We start from the raw sequence: 19064 nt of genomic DNA on the forward strand, positions 1-19064 counted from the left end.
GGAGCAGAGTCGCTTATTACAGAAGAGAAGCTCATAAGCAACGCTTCCATTAAGTGCGCTCTTGACGTAGCAGACACTGCAGCTAGGGCTATTAACACCAGCGTCATGTTAAGAAGGCATGCTTGGTTGAGAATCTCAGGATTCAAACCAGAGATACAGACCACGATACTCTATCAACCTGTCAACCCTGACTCCCTTTTTGGCCCCGAAGTTGACACCACCCTAGAAAAGATCAAAAAAGATACAGAGACTGCAAAGTCTATGGGGGCTCTGCAATCACAGCAGTTTCGGAGTGGGCCCTTTCGTCGCTCTAGCAACAGAGGACCATCTAAAAACCAGAACTCCCAACAGTCGCATTACACTAAACTAGGTACACAGACCAACTATAATAAGAATAACAGAGGTGGATACCGTGGAAACAACGTCAAGGGCAGAGGCCGAGGAAACAGCAGCTCCAGGTCCTCCGCCACCAACAAACAGTGACGCCTTGTCACTGCCCCCTGACCACATAACACCTGTCAGGGGGAGACTCCAGGAGTTCCTGCCGGTCTGGAAGTCCATCACTACAGACAGGTGGGTGAGAGACATTGTCCAGTATGGTTATTGTCTGGAGGTCACATCCACTCCACCAAACATACCACCAAGACACCGTCCTATGTCCGCAGAGCACTTGCACTTATTCCACCAGGAAGTTCTCAGTATGCTCCAAAAAGAAGCCATAGAACTCGTGCCAGCAGAAGAACAGGGATCAGGAGTGTACTCACTGTATTTTCTGATCCCCAAAAAGGACGGGTCTCTCAGACCCATACTGGATTTAAGACCTCTAAACCGTTACATTCTGTCAGCATTTTCACATGCTCACCTTGCAACAGGTGCTGCCGTTGCTCAAACAGGGAGACTTTCTCGCGACACTAGATCTCAAAGATGCGTATTTCCATATACCCATACACCCTTCACACAGAAAATATCTCAGGTTCACTGTTCTCAACCAACATTACCAGTTCAAAGTCCTCCCTTTCGGAGTAACAACGGCACCCAGTGTTCACCAAGTGCCTGGCAACAGTGGCGGCGCACTTAAGGAGACAGCACATACTTGTCTATCCTTATCTGGACGACTGGCTTATCCAGGGAAGGTCGGCCCAGCAGTGTGCCAACCACGTAACCCACACCATTCACCTTCTTCACAGCCTTGGCTTCTCCCTGAATTATCCAAAGTCCCACCTTCAACCCACCCACGTACAGCAGTACCTAGGCGCGACCATAGACACTCTGGCAGCCAAGGCACAGCCCAATTCAGTAAGGATCAACAGCATGAAGTTGCTCATAACAAAGTTCAAACCTCAACACTCTCTACCGGCACGAGTGTTTATGCAGTTGATAGGCATGATGGCCTCCTGCATCTTCATAGTCCCGCACGCGAGGTTACATATGCGCCCGCTTCAGGAGTGCTTGGCACCTCAGTGGAATCAGGCTCACGGACAATTGAAGGACCTAGTGTTGGTGAGCGGTCGGGCATACAACTCTCTGCATTGGTGGAATCCACAAAACCTTTGCAAGGGCCGACCGTTCCAAGAGCCTGTCCCACAAATCATACTGACGGCGGACGCGTCTCTCCAGGCTTGGGAGCTCATGTACTCAATTACACAGTGTAGGGACTATGGACAACACAGCAAAGGAGGATGCACATCAACCTTCTGGAACTCATGGCAATCTTCCTTGCAATGAAGGCATTCAAAGTACACTTGTGCAACAAAGTCGTGTTGATCCGGACGGACAACATGACCGCCATGTACTACATACAAAAGCAGGGAGGGACACACTCCCCACAGTTGTCTCATCTGGCTCAGAGCATGTGGAAGTGGGCCATTCAGAGGAACATCTTCCTCATGGCGGAACACCTCCCGGGCAAGGACAACCAGATGGCGGATCTGCTCAGCAGACACAGCCACCAAATACACGAGTGGGAGATACATCCATCAGTACTTCCAACGGTGGGGTCATCCAGAGATAGACCTATTCGCCACAAGGGAAAACGCAAAATGCCAAAACTTTGCCGCCAGGTTCCCACATCCACAGTCGCAGGGCAATGCAATATGCATGAACTGGTCAGGCAGATTTGCGTACGCTTTTCCCCCAGCACCATTAATACCGCTGGTGGCACGCAAACTGAGGGAACACTCACTGACACTCATCCTGGTTGCTCCAACGTGGGCACGCCAACCATGGTACACCACGTTTCTGGAACTCTCCGTGGTACCGCATCAACGACTACGGCTAACACCTACGCTTTTAAGGCAGAGCCATGGCGAGATTCAGCACCCAGATCCGCAACAGCTGACCCTGGCGATCTGGCTCCTGAGATCTTAGAATTTGGCTACCTAAACTTGCCTCCAGAATGTATGAATATCATCAAGGAGGCACGGAGACCCACTACCAGAGCCTGCTACGCGGCTAAATGGAAAAGGTGTGTCATTTATTGTAAAAACAATGACATCAATCCGCTGGATGCATCCACGCAAAACATTATCTGTTATCTATTACACTTGTACCGATGCAATCTCGCATACAATTCCATCCGTATACATTTAACCGCACTGGCAGCTTACCTTCAGAACAGGCAGCACCTCTCACTGTTCAAAGTGCCTGCCATCAAAGCCTTCTTGGAGGGACTCAAACGTGTGATTCCTCCAAGACACCCCTCGTCACCAATCTGGAACTTAAACGTGGTCCTCACCAGACTGATGGGACCACCTTTTGAACCTCTACACTCTTGTGAGATTCAATTTCTAACATGGAAAGTAGCTTTCCTAGTTGCCATTACTTCCCTAAGAAGAGTTGGTGAACTTCAGGCACTAACCATTCAAGAGCCATTTATACAAGTTCACAGGGTCGTACTACGCACCAACCCTACTTTCATGCCCAAGGTAATCTCGCAGTTCCATATGAACCAATCCATAGAACTACCAGTGTTTTATCCTAATCCTGAGAATGTAGCAGAGAGAATGCTCCACACACTTGGTATCAAAAGAGCTCTCCTGTACTATATTGACAGAACACAAAATTTCAGGAAAACAAAACAACTGTTTGTTGCCTTTTCTCCACAGTACAAAGGCAACCCCATTTCCAAAGCAGGAATAGCTAGGTGGATCGTTAAGTGTATACAGATTTGCTATGAAAAAGCTAAGCGCACACTAACAATTCCTCCAAGAGCCCACTCCACACGGAAGTTAGGGGCCTCCATGGCTTTCCTGGGAAATATTCCTTTAGAGGAGATATGTAGAGCAGCCACATGGTCCACTATACATACATTTACCAAACTCTACTGTGTAGATGTACACTCAAAACAGCAGGCAGCTGTAGGACAGGCTGTTCTCAAAACTCTTTTTCAGACTGCTGCAGCTGGCACGGGTAGCCGCCGCTAATGGAGGTACTGCTATATAATCTATGCACAGATATGAATTCAGCAGCCCACATGCCTCGAACCGAATATGCTACTTGGCAGTATGCATCTGTTCTTGGCATGTAGGGCTGCTGACATTCATATCGCCCACCCTCCTCCCCGGCGCCTGTAGCAGCTGTAGCATTCAGTAATTACTAGTTAGCATGGTCATCATTCACCGTATTACACCATCTATGCCACAATGGCGAAAAACAATCTGAGGATGGAGGGGATGCCCATGCGCACTGTAGTCCAGGGGAGTAGCCACCTATCTCGTGATACTTCGAAGACTCTTCCAGGACAACAATGTGCAATCATCCGGACCCAACACTAGGCGGCGATCTATGCACAGATATGAATGTCAGCAGCCCTACATGCCAAGAACAGATGCATACTGGTAAGTAGCATATTCGTTATACATTGGTGGCATGTGGCTGGGAGGGTCTCAAAGTTTCATGATTTTAAAGAGTACTTATAAATCCAGTTGTGGTTTAATAAAGGGTTTTAGGTGCATGGGCAGTATCTAGCAGTGTGCTCATAGTTTTTGGAGAGCATCAGAAAGCTTGGGGGGGGTGCTGACCTGTAGATGAGGTGCTGGGCTCAACTGTACCAGCTTTACTTCCTTTCCTGCAAATTCTTGTTTGCTGGGCACCTGTCTGTTAACTCTGAGTTGGTGCTAGCCAGTAGCATACAGCCTTACAGGTTGCATCATGGCATGTAAATCAGGATAAGTGCTTTAGCCATCTGATTCTGGTGAGAGCTCACAGCATGTTAAATATGTTTGTTTTTGCCCTTGTTAACTACAATTAATCAACTTGCATTTTGTTAATTTATTGCACACGCCGCATGTTTTATGCTTTATGTTGGTTCTAACAACACAATGCTGTACCTGCTCACTGTTGCTGGTTTTAAGTTACCCTGGCAACACATCTTAACACCTGTTCTTTGTTTTAGATATCAGAAAGTCCGTCTGAGATCATGGAGTCCCTTACCAAAATGTACAGCATTCCAAAAGACAAACAGGTATTTGCTTCTGCTGTGGGGAGGGGGCGAGGGTTGTACTTTGTTTCTGATTAATACCTCTACCTGCAGGTTCCTCACCTATAAAATAATCCCTGGTGCCAGACTGGATGTAGAAACTAACGCTTTCACGTCTCTGCTAGGGGGCCCTGGATTTGTTGACGCCAGAGTGGCATCTGATATCAACAAAGGCACATAGCGCCCACCCGGGCTCAACGCCTGTTCCCTTTTTTAGGTCTCCCGCCTAGCGTTGCAGTGCCCAACACTGCTCGCTCAGAGCGAGACCTCATGTAGGGGCTTCAGAAAGCTGACCCACGCTTGTGCGTGTGGTTTTGCTTTCGTCGGCTCCAATTGGCTTTTGCATGCATGTTTTTAAAAATACAGCACTCAATTGGGCAAAGGTGGGCACATGTCCCGCCTTTGCTCCGCCCACTTCCCACTGGTGTCTTACGCACAGCAGCGCGCGCTCGCCTCGCTGCCGCGCTCCTTCACCCCCGCTCCTCTGTGGTGCGCGCGCACCACTGGTTTCGATTCCGTGCTTGTTTACTTGCACGAGTGGCCACATTTCAAACACACATGAAAGGCTGCCTCTGACGCAGCTTCTGCGACGCACAACTCTGCCGTTTCAGGGAACAAACTTGTTTGCTTATTTTGATTACACGTGTGCAGTGCAAACACGTGCTGTGAGTTTGTGTTAAACTGCATTTTGGTAAAGCGCTAAAATAAAAAATAAATTGGCAGTTACAGGTACACGCTCGTATGCATAGATGTGAGAAAGTGGCTCTGTATATACTGTTCCCTAATAGGTACAGAGTCCACAGTCCCCAAGGGTTTGGCAGAGGCTAAAGTTAGATATAACTTTATTCTCTAAAGTGGTAGCTTGGTCGAGCAGTAAGGCAGTATCAGAGGACAGTGTAAAGCATTTGTTGTACACACTCAGTCAGCAAATGGTCTCACACACTCAATAACTGAACTCTAGGCCAATGGTTTCTATATAAAAAAAAATATATGCTCGTTTTATTTTAGAACCAACACTTGGCATTAAAATATACTTTTTCAGAATGAGATGCTATATATACTTTTGCAATATGCAATTGACTTTTGTAAACAGTTACAAGTGGTTGCAATAGGCAACACTATTCTAAACACAATAATGCATTGAGTTAAATGGAAGTTTCAAGTTATTTGCCACAGATTACTTTTAGGATTACTTTTGGAATTCCAGGACTGGATCCTAGATTCAGTCCTGGGTCAGTACTTAGAATCAAGTGATGAAAGTCGACTTAATTACTGTGATTTTTAAACAATATTTAGGTATTTTAAAAGTTGACACTTAGAAAATATTTCATAGAAAACAGTCAATGATTCCCTATGGAAGAAAATTCAAGTTGCAGGTACAGTATGTTCTCGTTACTTTTGTGATCCAGTACTGGGTACCTAGACTCAGTACTGGGACCTTTATCCAAAACAGGTACGTAATTACGTTTTCAGAAGTTATAAGATTTTTAAAGAATATTTAAAGATTGCAGAAATTGACACTTAGAAGAAATTTCACAGAAAGTGTCTATGATTTCCTATGGAAGAAAATTGGGTTACGGGTAAGTACAGTTGTAAGTATTTTTCAGAGTCCGTGCTGGGCACTAAGATCCAGCACTGGGAGCTCACCTAAGAGCAGGTGATTATTTTCGTTTTCGTTATTCGGCTGACTTTTGGTGAATATTTTAAGATTTGAAAAGTCCACACTTAGAAGAAATTTCAGGAAAAAGCCAGTCAATGTTACCCTATGAAGAAAATAGACTTATCGGTTTACAGTTAAGTACTCGACTGGCAGAGTTGAGGTTCTGGGCATAGACTCAGGGGTCCCCCAGGGTCAGGTAGGTACATTTGGTTCCCCCTCAGCGGCTCTAGGGCCAAATTGGTGTAAATTGTTTCACATGGCAGGTAAACACAACACTGCGGGTAATGTTTCAGTCAGACAGGCACGGTTTCACCAGGCCACGAGCGCTGAATGCTGCTGACCTGCTGAGACCCAGCTTGGTGCCCCCCAGGTTGCTGGCGAACAGGCGTAGTGTTTTTAACCTGGTAACCCCATTCTGTCTGACTCCCAGAGCGGTCTCTGGTTCTACATAGTTCACTCTACGCCAGGTGTCTTTTTTCGTTTGTTCTTCAGACTGGCGTTTTCTAAATAGTGCTGTAAACCGCGCTTGTAATGTGCTGCTGTACCATTAGGGTTGGAGGCAAGTTGTCAGGTATGCGCGAAACATGCCGTTTACTACACCCGAGGTAAAACGCACTGAGCTTAACCAGAGAATCAAGAAAGGCTATTAGAAATGCTACTGATGCAAGAAGAAAAAATATCAGCACACAAAGAAATTATGAGGCGGGACTTCACCGTGACAACTTTATTTCTCAATTATGTGATTTCTCTGAGGCACAACTAAGTACAACATGATTCCTGCAGTCTCCATTTTGCAATGTTCTCTGCAAATAAATGTGGCATGATCGCCAGCTTTACATGAAGGGGCGACACATGCAAGTAAAAGTACATGCCATTACTGTGGATAAAAACAAGACTGGTTATTGTTTATGTGGGAGTTAAGGTTTCGCTGGCTCATTTATTTGCACGTTTTTGAGACAAAAGGGTTAATATTACTGCTTGAAGAGCAAGTCAATAAATATTTAATAATGCTTTATAGTGCGGTACCTACTGTAGTTTGCCCTTAACCTTACATATGTATTTATTTTGAATTATGTGATACCACATGCTTGCAGTGATAAACAAGCAATAATGCCTAAGCATGCCAGGTTACACCTGTTTCTTCTGGGCACAGGCATGTAAATACAACACACAAGCAGACCAGCCAATCAACATTTTAGTAAACATTTATATTGTACTCTTAGCTAATCTAACACCTTTATGTGTTTACATGTTCACCCAGTAGCAGGCATCCTGAAAATACTACATCCAGGCAGGGATGAAATGGTTGCTGATATTATAGTATTGTGTTCCTGTTACCTCCTGGCACCACAGTCTGGGTGATGTGTCAATTTGAAGAGCAGTGTCTTTGCTCAAGCGATGCGCTTAAGAAGCCATGATGCAAAAGCAACAATGCCTTTTGCATCTCGGAGTCCATCGCCGTAGCTCAGCACTCTTACTCTCATTATTTGGGGTCTCCCACTTGTTTCCCTCTGATGGAATCTCTCAGGTGTGTGCTTTTGCAGGCGTTATTCGCTTGGACGCCCTTTACAGTTTACTCCTCTGCGATGTTTACCATTCACTGGTAAGCACAAGGCATTGCACCAGTGACTCGAGCCCATGGGCTACGATGTTCTCAGAAGGCCTGCGCAGGGGCATCCAGGAAGGAGGCAGGGTCATAGCACTTTTGAATTAACCTTACTAATTGACAGGGACTCATTCCAATGACAGTTCTGAGAAACCTTGCACGATATGGGATTAATTTAAGCTCCGATTTGTTGCTCCTAAGCCTGCTCATGGCTTGATGTGACAAGTTCTCTCTGTGGAGCATCGTAGGAGATGATCAAAGCATCTCAAGGTCAGAATGTACCTCTTTGGCATGCTTTTCAAAGCCTTTGTGGAGAAGACAAGATTGAAATACTAATTCCCAGGTAAAGCATTGCACAGCTACTCAGAGCGGGTGTGGGAATCAAAGAGGCACTTTAGTCATCAGGCCGATCCAATGCAAATTTGGTGCATGGGATCACTATTTAAACCCTACTGCCTCAACCAACAAGCATTGGCATAGCCAATAGGTCTCGCCTTTGGGACCTTATAAGTATTTAGTTATGCTGCAGGTCCCAAAGGCGAGACCTATTGGCTATTCAAATGCTTGTTTTTTGTTGCGACTGCGATGCAGATCACTCTCAAATTGTGAATTTTTCCTCACAAACAAGTTTGGTTTGCTGTGCAGTCTACCCCATAAGCGCTCAAGCTCCAAGCCTGTAGGGACTCTTATTGAAAGATGTTCATCACAGACTCTTGCGCCATCGGCTTGTGGTGCCTAGGCTCCAACCACGATTTTACGTCTCTTGCAGAAGTATGCACCCTAAGACATTAAAGGAACGAGAAGCCAAACACCTTATGGCTCAGGCCTGTAAGGATAAGAGAAGCCGTTGTCAGTTGAAGTCAAGGACTTTATCTTGATCTTCATTCTTATGAAGCAAAAAAGCACAGGAAGCATGAATGGAGTGAGTCGCCCTGGTGAGTCTGGATCCAAAGATTTTCCTTATCTTCTGATCCATAGTTAGACTAAATAGAGCCTTCTGAACCTGCTCCATGCAGCTCTGAGGCTGTTCAACCTGACTTGACCCTTGAGCCACCCACACAGGGTGACTCCTCTGTCGACGGCAGTCCGTTTGTCAAGCTCCACAACCTTTCTTCCATGAGTTTGACTTACAAACCCCCGCAGCGTTCTTAATGCAATATCCTCTTTTTTAGAGCCTCCAACCCTTCTGAAGTGCCACTGGGACCTGAAGCGCTGTTTGGCCTTCCTGTGTTTAGGCTAATTGCACCATATATTGCGGGTACAAGTGCTCAGACACGTTCCTCTTCCTTAACCCTGGCGCACAACTATGCTGTTCTGTCTTCGGCACAGTGGCTGGTGCCTGAACTGCATCCGGAGTCGCAGCCAGAGTTGCCACCGCCTCCTCCTATGGAACCTTCTCTGTCTAAGAGGTTGCCTGCAAGGGAGACTCCGTCTACTGGGAGAAGAGCAATAAAGTCAGCGGATCGACAACCTCTTGGATAGGACTCTTCATCCCCAATAAAGCTTTACGCTTACGGGATAGACCTTCTGGTTTGAGGGTGCAGTCAGCTAGAGGCTTGAGGTAGGTCAGGGATCACGGGATCTCTGGTCAGGATCGCCGGGGAGACCACCTTGTGGTGTTGGGCCACTCAAAATTGGACCGTGGGCTTTGAGTGCAGAGTGGCGCACACTCGCAGATCTTGCCAGAGCTGCAGTCTGTTGGTGAACAAATCCACTGTTCATGGGAGACAGTCTTTTCTTTTGAAGGCAGGGCAGGTCCTTGATGTTCTTGAGGCTGCTGGCTGCGGGACACACCAGAGTTTCACTTCTGCAGGTTCGAGGTGGGGACAGGCTGGTAGGGCTGGGGCCTAGTCAGTAGACGTCCTCCTCTTAGCTTCGGCACGGCTGTTCAGTCTTTCTTTTCTTAGTTTCTTGTCTGCTTTCTTGGTTCAGGGCTTCCCCCTAAATACTGTATTTAAGGGGGCGTTTTAGGGGTCTCTGGGTCAGTAGCCAATGGGCTACTGACCTTAGGATGACGACACCCTTGGTGTGCTCACCCCACATGGGGAAGTGAGCACAATCCCTAATCCTGATTGGGCAGTGCCTGCTATCTGCAAGATGGCGGGCACTGAAGAATGGGCTTAACCTCACCTCCCCCACTTGAGGGGTGGTGTGGCAGAGGTGGGCACACCTTCTGGACTGGCTAATTTTTCCCACCTGTCTTCCCGCTGAAAGGGAGGTCTGAAACAGGAAGGGGGCCTGCAGGAGACGCTTGGCACCTGCCACCTATTAACCTACCTGCAAGCAGTGTGGCTTAGAGCACTCCCAGTCTCCATTAAAACACATTGTGCCGAACTCAGATTTTGACCTCTGCACCCGGCTGCCAATGTGCTGCTGGTGGTGCAGTTTTGGTAATCACTTGCCCCTTGCTGGCCTGTGTTCCAGAAGACTAGAATTGTCTCCTTGCCTGTTAAACCGCATTATTGTTTCGAGGCATATGAGCTGTAGATCGCATTCTTTTGCATAGATCGCCATCTAGTGTTGTGCTCAGATGTTTGCACTTTGTTATTGTAGAAGTCTTAGTATTCACAAGATAGACTCCTCCTTTGGTTAGTAGTGCGCATGGGCATCGACTCCATCTCCAGATTGGTTTTTTTCCACCATCTGGTTCGGATGTGATTTGCTGCGCTCTGGGTCGGTGTCTGTTTAGATTCCCCTTCGATTGCGCAAAGCTCTCACCGTTCGACGGTTTTGTTTTGATTGCGAACTCAATCGACGCGTATCCAAAACAAACTATCTTAGTCTGTTCGTTGAAGCAGTTTACAAACAACAAGGGCAACCCTAGAACAAGAACCTGAGGTAGTATCAACTAAGTTCCAATCAGTGGTTCGAGAGCTAAAATAACAAACTATAAACCAATTAATGTGAAAAAAAGAAGATTGAGCGAGAAAGGAAATAAATTTATACTGGCATAATTTTGAAATGACCTTGTACATAATCACAAAACAGTATGTAATATAAATTCAGCATAGTACAAAAAACCACAATAATAATGGGAAGGGCGCTCACAGTTAGACTAACAAAATTATGAACATTGACAAGTGTAAACTGAACAAACTGGCAGAGAAAGACGTGAAACTACAACAATTGACACAATATAGCAAGTGTCCTCTCAATTAGGCCACGTTTTTTGGGCGTCTACGCTGGCCATGGAGCCGATTGACACAATCTTATGGAAAGGACTCCATTAAAAAAATGCAAGTGTGGTGCTAAATTCCCACACACAGATCTCCTTGGGGACTGAAACCTTTGTCTCTCTCCAGAACACGAGAATCGACACTGCCAGGCCAGTGATTCTTTCAGGTCCAAGAAAACTATACTTGATTGTAGGAAAGTGGGTTTCTGTTGCAGTAACCCCCCACTCTTTTTGCCAGACTACCGAGGCACTTTTTCTTGGTGTGCCCTGTGTCCCTCCCAATCAGGTTCCCAGGGCCTGTGCTCTTTCCCCAAAACTAATCCAATTGGCATATCTGGCCACATGTCAGCCCCTGGTAAATGGTACCATAGGTACCCAGGGCCTTGTGACCAGAGAAGGCCTCTAAGGGCTGCAGCACTTAATGTGCCACCCTTAGAGGCCCTATACATACACACATACGCACGCCCCCCCCGCCTCGCAGGCTGCGTGTTTTGGTGCAGAACAAAGTAATGAGTGAACATGGCACACATCCCTATGGGCCATGCCTACAACCCACTGTCCTGGCATAGATCAGTCAGTGCTCTAGCTGGGTGCACTGCCAGTGGTGATGGTACAGGTGCCTGAGCCCTGTACCCCTACAGTGTCTAAGACCATGCTTAGGCACTGTAAGTGCAGTTCTGCCATTAAGAGTATATGGTGCTGGGAGCTTGTCATTACAAACTCCACAGCACCATAATGGCTACACTGAAGACTGAGAAGTTTGGTATCAAACTTCTCAGCCCATTAAACCCACACTGCCAGTGTGGGATTTAATGAACATGCACACAGAGGGCATCTCAGATGCCCCCTGAAAAACGACCAGCGTCTATGTGTATTCCCTGACTGGTAGTCACCACGAGACATGTTTTGCAGCGTAAATCTTTCTGGATTCACTATGCTGTGCATTATTCCGCGGTCTGGTGGTTGGGTCTGGAATCGTAGATTTTCTTTTGTCTTTTTTTGGTAGCCCAGGTGGGTGTCGACGTCCCACCATTTGGTGCACTTCTCGTGACGTCATCATGCTTCCTGTGGAAGTTCCACCTCGGGGCGCCATCTTCAGATTCTTTTTTCCGCCGTTTGGTCTGGATCGTCAACGTGAAGCTCCAGAGTTTTTTGCGAAGAAAAGAAGAGCACGAGTTTCATCGAAGAAGTTGAAAAAGACTACATAAGGAAGATCAACAAGCCAGGACGATGAAGGAGGAGAACCTCTATCTTCGACGTCCAACGGAGAATGCGCACTCGAGGACACTGAGGGCAGGAATGGACAAGACACCCTTTAAATTCTGCCGTAACTGCCACCATAAATACACGCAGAAGGACCAACACCCGCTCTGCAACCTTTGCTTGCCAGTCGACCACGAGAGCAAAGACTGCAACGCCTGTTCCGCCTTCACACCGAAGACACTCCGGGTGAGAGAGAGACAGAGGAGAGCCAACTACAACATGGAGGGCAAGGGGCAGGCCCCGAAGCTGTACGAACTGGGCCTCTCCACAGACTATGAAGACAATGTCGCCGAGGGACCAGATGACTTCACGGTCGCAGAGACCGATAAGAAAACGTCTAAGGTAGGAGAGACGTCCAACACTAAACCCTCGACGGGGCCCTGAAAAACAGTCAGACTCTCGAAAATCAGTCAAAGTCCTCGGAACACCGGCGCCGAAAATTTCGACGGCCGCGAGTGGATCCAAGGACGAAAGGCACGGCGGATCCTTCGAAAAGGACTCCCAGATGCCGAAGACCGTCGAGAAGCAAAGGTCGTCGAAGCAAGGCCAAGAACTTGGGCGCTCGACTTCGAAAGATAAGGTTGCGTTGACGAAGGCTCCGTCAAAGACCAGCGCTAGACGCCGAACATGCCTCCGAACTGGAAAAGAAGAGGAGGAGGCTAGAGGCAGAAATGGAGAGCATCCTACAAAGGAAAAAGAAGTTCGACGAAAAGATGAGAGAATTCACAATTCCAACGAAACCACCGTCGATCATCGTTTAAGTCGAGGAACAGGCAGAGTTCGAGGACGAAGAAATGTTGAAGACTCCCGGAGATGAGGAAGAGGACCCTTATGATGAGGGAGAGGAATACGAGGAACAACAATCGTACTACGGCTCGGCGCAGTCGAAGACACAGGACCTGGAGTGACAGGACCTTGATGCCGAAAATCCAGAAGAGCCCGTGGAGACTTACCCTTCGAGGCCTTCGCCGCCAGGTGACATTGGGGCTTACAATATGGTGGTCAAAAGCGCTGCAGCAGCTTTTGGCGTTAAACTGGAGGAAGAAAAGCCAAAGGCTGACTTTTTACTGGAGACACTGCTCCCCATCCAAACGAGGAGCAAGTTCCTCCCCATGCTACAGAGCGTCATGAACCAGGGGAAGGAGGTGTTCAAGGACCCAGCTACATGTAGGTCCATCACACCCAGGACGGAGAAAAAATATAAACACTCCTCCCAGGACCCTCCATACATCAAAGGATCCGTCACAGCGGATTCCATCATCGCATCCACTGCCAGGAAAAGGGCTAATGTCCCGGCTACCTCTGGACCACCACCACCAGACAAGGAAAGCAGGAGGATGGACCTGACTGGGAGAAAAATTGAGAGAAACGCGGTGATGCACTGGCGCATGGCGAACTCCAATGCCCTACTGAACAGGCACCAATACCAACATTGGGACGAAATGGGGGAACTAATCAAGCACCTCCCCGAACAATACCAACAAAGAGCTTTGCATCTAGTCGAGGAGGGAAAAAATATAGCGAATTCTTGCCTTAAAACAGCCCTGGATGGAGCAGAAACATCAAGCAGGTTGTTGGCAATAGGAATAACAGAAAGAAGGCAAGCCTGGCTCAGGATATCAGGCTTTAAGCAAGAAGTCCAGAACATCCTGAACACCCCTTTCAATGGAGAAATGCTGTTTGGAGCGCCAGTAGATGAAAAACTCACACCGCTCAAAAAGGAGAACGAAACGGCAAGATCTATGGGGGCACTGCAATTCAGAGGGATGCGTAGAGGTACCCCGACACAGAGACCTTACGGAAGGGGAGGAAACCAGCCGGGAATGTCACACCAGACATTCCAGCAGGCCCATCAAGGTCAGCAGGGGCAGCAGAAACAAAACTGGCATTAACAGCCTCGGGGCCAGTCCTTTCGCAGTAGGGGGAACGGATGAGGGCAAAGACGAAGAGGGGGAGAACAGCCCGCCTCGAAATGACTTCGCCCAGAGGAGTGCTCACCCACAAGATCCCTCCGAGGGTAGAGCACAGAATATCCAAAACAAGAGGGTTACACAGACCAAACGCCAAGGAGCATTCAACACTGGTTGGCGGCAGGCTGAGACATTTCCTTCAGGAATGGCAAAACATAACAGACCAGTGGATACTCCACATCATACAGTTTGGGTACTGCAGAGAGCTGGAAAAGAAGCTACCAAACAAAAAACCGAAGGGAACACTCAGGACAGGAGCTAGTGCAACTCGTAGAGGAAGCACAAGAGCTACTCCAAAAGGAGGCCATAGAACCAGTACCATTCAAAGTAAGGAACAGGGGAGTGTACACAAACTACTTCCTGGTACCAAAGGTGGACGAAACACTAAGACTCATCCTGGATCTACGGTTCCTAAACAAATACATAAGGACGCAGAAATTCAAAATGAATTCCCTACAAGAGGTACTCCCGCAAATGAGAGACGGGGACTTTATGTCCACCGTGGATCTCAAAGATGCCTACCTGCACATCCCATTGAACAGGCAGCACAAACATCTGTTAAGGTTCGCCATCAACAGAGAACACTACCAATTCACAACCTTGGCATTCGGACTAAAGTCCGCAGCAAGGGTCTTCACAAAATGCCTGGCGGCAGTGGCAGCGTACCTGCGTTTGGAAGGATTCATGTGTACCCTTATCTCGACGACTGGCTAATAAAGGCAAGTTCACGCGAAAGATGCGAGGAACACGCACAACGGGTCACAAGCACGCTAACGAAGCTGGGATTCTCAATACACTGGGGGAAATCCTCTATGGAACCAGAACAGGTGAAGATCTTCCTGGGGGCTCAGATCAACACCATACAGGGAACGGTGGTGCCCAGTGACGAGAACACTGGCCCCGCTGAAGAAGCGCCTCTACCAGAAGGGGCGAGCTCTGACAGTGAGAACAGCGAGCAAGATCATGGGGATGATGGCGTCATGCATTCACCTAGTTCCCAATGTACGCCTACACATGAGACCGTTCCAGGAATGGCTGCAACAGCAATGGTCACAAGCAAACGGAAGTTGGGAGGATCTAGTGGTTGTAACGCACGCAGTGCAAGAAGAGAGAGAATGGTGGAACAAGGAGAACATAACTATAGGGAAGCCCTCGACACCACCAAACCCAACGGTGACCATCACCACAGACTCATCCCAGATAGGATGGGGAGCACATATGAACAAGCTCAGAGTGAAGGGTCTGTGGACTCCAGCAGATGCGGTCAGACACCAACTACCTGGAATTGAAGACAGTATTCCTAGCCCTGAAGGCCTTCCAGAAAAAACTGTACAACCAGAAGGTGTTGATGCAGACAATACAACAACGATGTTCTACATCAACAAGCAGGGAGGAACACAATCAATTCCCCCTATCCAACCTGGCTCAGGAGATTTGGAGATGGGCCATCCCACTCAAAATAGACCTGCTGGCCATACACCTACCAGGGAAGGACAATGTGGAAGCAGACTGGCTCAGCAGGCAGACTTCGGCATCCCACGAGTGGGAGCTCAATGGACAGGTAACGCAAAGGCTATTCAGAAGGTGGGGTACACCGACGATAGACCTGTTTGCAACACACCAGAATGCAAAATGCCAAAGCTTCGCATCCAGACAACCAGGAAACCAATCCAAGGAGAATGCCCTATGGATAAGCTGGTCAAAAACATTTGCCTACGCTTTTCCACCAATACCACTGATACACAGGGTACTTAACAAGTGCAGGACCAGCAACATGACACTGATCTAGTGGCACGATAGTGGCCAAGACAGACATGGTACTCACAAATAGTGGAGATGGCACAGGGACCACCACACAAGTTCACCAAAAGAAAAGACTTACACTCCATGCAGAACGGAGAGATCCTACACCCAGAGCGAGCCTCGGCCTAGCGGCATGGCTCCTGAAGACATAGAGTTCGCACACCTTAAGCTACCTCCAAGCACTATGCGAGTGCTCCGGGAGGCAAGGAGACCGACGACACGAAAATGCTATTCGGAAAAATGGAAGAGGTTCACACAATGGTGCAGCAAAAATAAAGTGCAAAACAAGTTGACAAAGGAATCAACAGTGCTGAGATACCCCATGCACCTACTAAAGGCTAATCTATGCTCATCCTCGCTAAGGGTATACCTAGCAGCGATTGAAGCCTAAACACGAGGCGAGACGGGTAAGAGTTTCTTTACATCACGAGTAGTAAAGAGATTCCTGGAAGGGGCAAAGAGGATAGCGCCACCAAAGAGTATGCCGCCACCGGCATGGAACCTCAACATAGTCCTAACGGAACTTATGAAGGCACCCTTTTTAGCCCATCCACAAGGCCTCGCTTCAAATGCTAACAATGAAGACAGCCTTTCTGGTGGCAATAACCTCACTGCGCAGAGTAAGCGAGCTGCAAGCGCTAACGCTGCAAGAGCCCTACATCCAGATACACAAGGACAGAGTCGTAATGAGAAAGGACCCACACTTCATGCCGAAGGTGGTGTCGGCATTCCATATGAACCAAACTATACAAATACCAAGCTTCTTTTAGAACCCAGCCACAAGCGCAGAAAGGGCACTGCACACGCTAGAAGGGCGGTGATGCACTACATCGAGAGAACCAAGGAGCACAGGAAAACAAAGCAGTTTTTTGTGTCCTTCGCAACCAGCTTCCTGGGTAGACCAGTAACAAAATCACCATTGCGCGATGGATCGCACTAACAATACAATTCTGCCACAAACAGGCAGGGCAAGAACTATCGGAAGGGGTACGGGCCCACTCCACTAGGAAGAAGGGAGCAACGATTGCCTTTTTGGCGAACACACCCATTCAAGACATATGCCTGGCGGCAACATGGGCTTCAGTGCACACGTTCACTAAGCACTAATGCGTGGATATACAAATGAACAAGGAAGCACAAGTAGGACAGAAGGTGCTTCAACATATTTTCAACGACCAACGCTCCTCTTCCACCCAGCCGCCACAAAGATGACAAACCGCTACAAAATCTATGCACAGCATAGTGAATCCAGACAGATTCACGCTGCAAAACGAATAGTTTCTTACCTGTCGGTGTAGTTTTGCAACTTGAAGATCTTTCTGGATTCACTACCGAACCCACCCACCTTCGCCAGAAAGATGAGGCTGGAGAAGAGGGGGGAAAGACAGAGAATGGAGAACAAAAAGAGACCTAGAAAGAAATATGAGATAGGATACGATTACGAAGAAATAATAAATTGCCTAGGGTTAAAAAAAAAAAAAAAAAAAAAAATCCGAAGATGGCGCCCCGAGGTAGGACTTGCGCAGGAAGCATGATGACGTCACGAGAAGTGCACCAAATGGTGGGACGTTGTCACCCACCTGGGCTACAAAAAAAAAGACTAAGATTCCAGACCCAACCACCAGACCGTGGAATAATGCACAGCATAGTGAATCCAGAAAGATCTTCAAGCTGCAAAACTACACCGACAGGTAAGAAACTATTCGTTACTGGACCCCTAGGGTGGGAGCCTACGCTCCCTGAGCCCAGAAACCAAGCCTTTCCTGGGCGGAGGTCTTCACACCTCCCCCAGGCCAGGAAGAGCCATCTTTGGCAGGTGAGCTTCAAAGGCCTGGCAGCCTTTGTAATGCGACCCCCAGCCTCTATCAGGAGCAGGCCCCCTTCCTGTCTCCCCTCCCTTACGGCGGGAAGAAGAGTGGGAAAAACTAGCCAGCCCAGGAGGTGTGCCAACCTCTGCCAACTCCACCCCTCAGGTGGGGGAGGCGAGGTGAAGCCCACTCTCCAGTGCTCGCCATCTTGCAGATGGCAGGCATTCCCCAATCAGGACTAGGGATTGTGCTCACTCCCCCACGTGGGGTGAGCACACCAAGGGTGTAGTCACCCTAAGGTCAGTAGCCCATTAGCTACTGACCTCGTGACTCCTAAAACACCCCCTAAATACAGTATTTAGGGGGCAGCCCTGAACCAACAAGGCAGATCCAGCCTACCTACAAGAAGAAAATAAAGATGAAGAGCCGTGCAGCGCTAACAAGAGGATGACACACACTGACTTGGCCCCAGCCCTACAGGCCTGTCTCCCCTCGAACCTGCTCCTGCGAAATCCCGGCGTGTCCAGCAGCCAGCAACCTCACAAACCCCGGTGGACCTGCCTGCACTTACCAGACTGTTTCTCCCATGAACCCCGGACGTATTTAAACTGCAGCTTCTGGTGCCAGCCAGAGACCGCAAATCAAGCCCACTCTGCACCCGCCAAACCCAGCCCAATGTCGAGTGGAAAAACACCACAAGGAGGTCACCCCGGTGATCCTGACCCGACATCCGGTGACCCCTGACACGACTCAAGCCTCCACACGATGCCTGCAGCCTCAGTCCAGAGGACCGCCCCCTACCTTAACCAGAGGGGGTAAGAAAATCCGACGTCCCAAGACAACCCTGCACCTGACGCCCCACGGCCTTGTGTGCCCAAACCAACGGTGCCCAACCACTCCCTGACATCCCAACTTACCCCTCAAAGTGGTGGTCGCACCCAGACGATCCTCGTCCCCGAGCCTGCAGTGTTTCTTTGTCCCAGAGGTTCTCCATTGAAAACAGGGCACCCGACCTCAAAACAGCACCCTGCACCCGGCCGCCCTAGTGCCACTGAGGGTGCACCTTTGGTGCTACTTTAGTACCCAACTTGCCCTGAGCTAAACCCTAGAAGCTTTTCTCCCACCTCGTGGCCTGCTTGCCAGCAGCCACCAACCAGAGGCTCCCTATCCCCCATTGGATATCATTGGGTCTCAACACTATGAACCCGACAGCTGTAGTGCCGCTGAGGGTTTAACAGTGCATCACTGACCCCTGGGGGACCCCTGAATCTAACCCCAGAACCTTAACTCCATAAACCGTTA

General features: G+C 48.5%; 1 protein-coding gene across 5 annotated transcripts in view; it reads left to right on the forward strand.

The window, feature by feature from the left end:
• Positions 1 to 19064, forward strand: part of HUWE1 (HECT, UBA and WWE domain containing E3 ubiquitin protein ligase 1) — a 1878220-nt gene that overhangs the window by 173546 nt on the left and 1685610 nt on the right. For all 5 annotated transcript variants that reach the window (XM_085629865.1, XM_085629862.1, XM_085629866.1 and 2 more), the window contains one exon: positions 4394 to 4462. In XM_085629865.1, the coding sequence (XP_085485991.1) occupies positions 4394 to 4462 (69 nt within the window). The remainder of the gene's footprint in view (positions 1 to 4393; positions 4463 to 19064) is intronic.

The sequence above is a fragment of the Triturus cristatus genome, chromosome 10 (genome assembly GCF_964204655.1).
Source record: "Triturus cristatus chromosome 10, aTriCri1.1, whole genome shotgun sequence".
Taxonomy (NCBI): domain Eukaryota; kingdom Metazoa; phylum Chordata; class Amphibia; order Caudata; family Salamandridae; genus Triturus; species Triturus cristatus.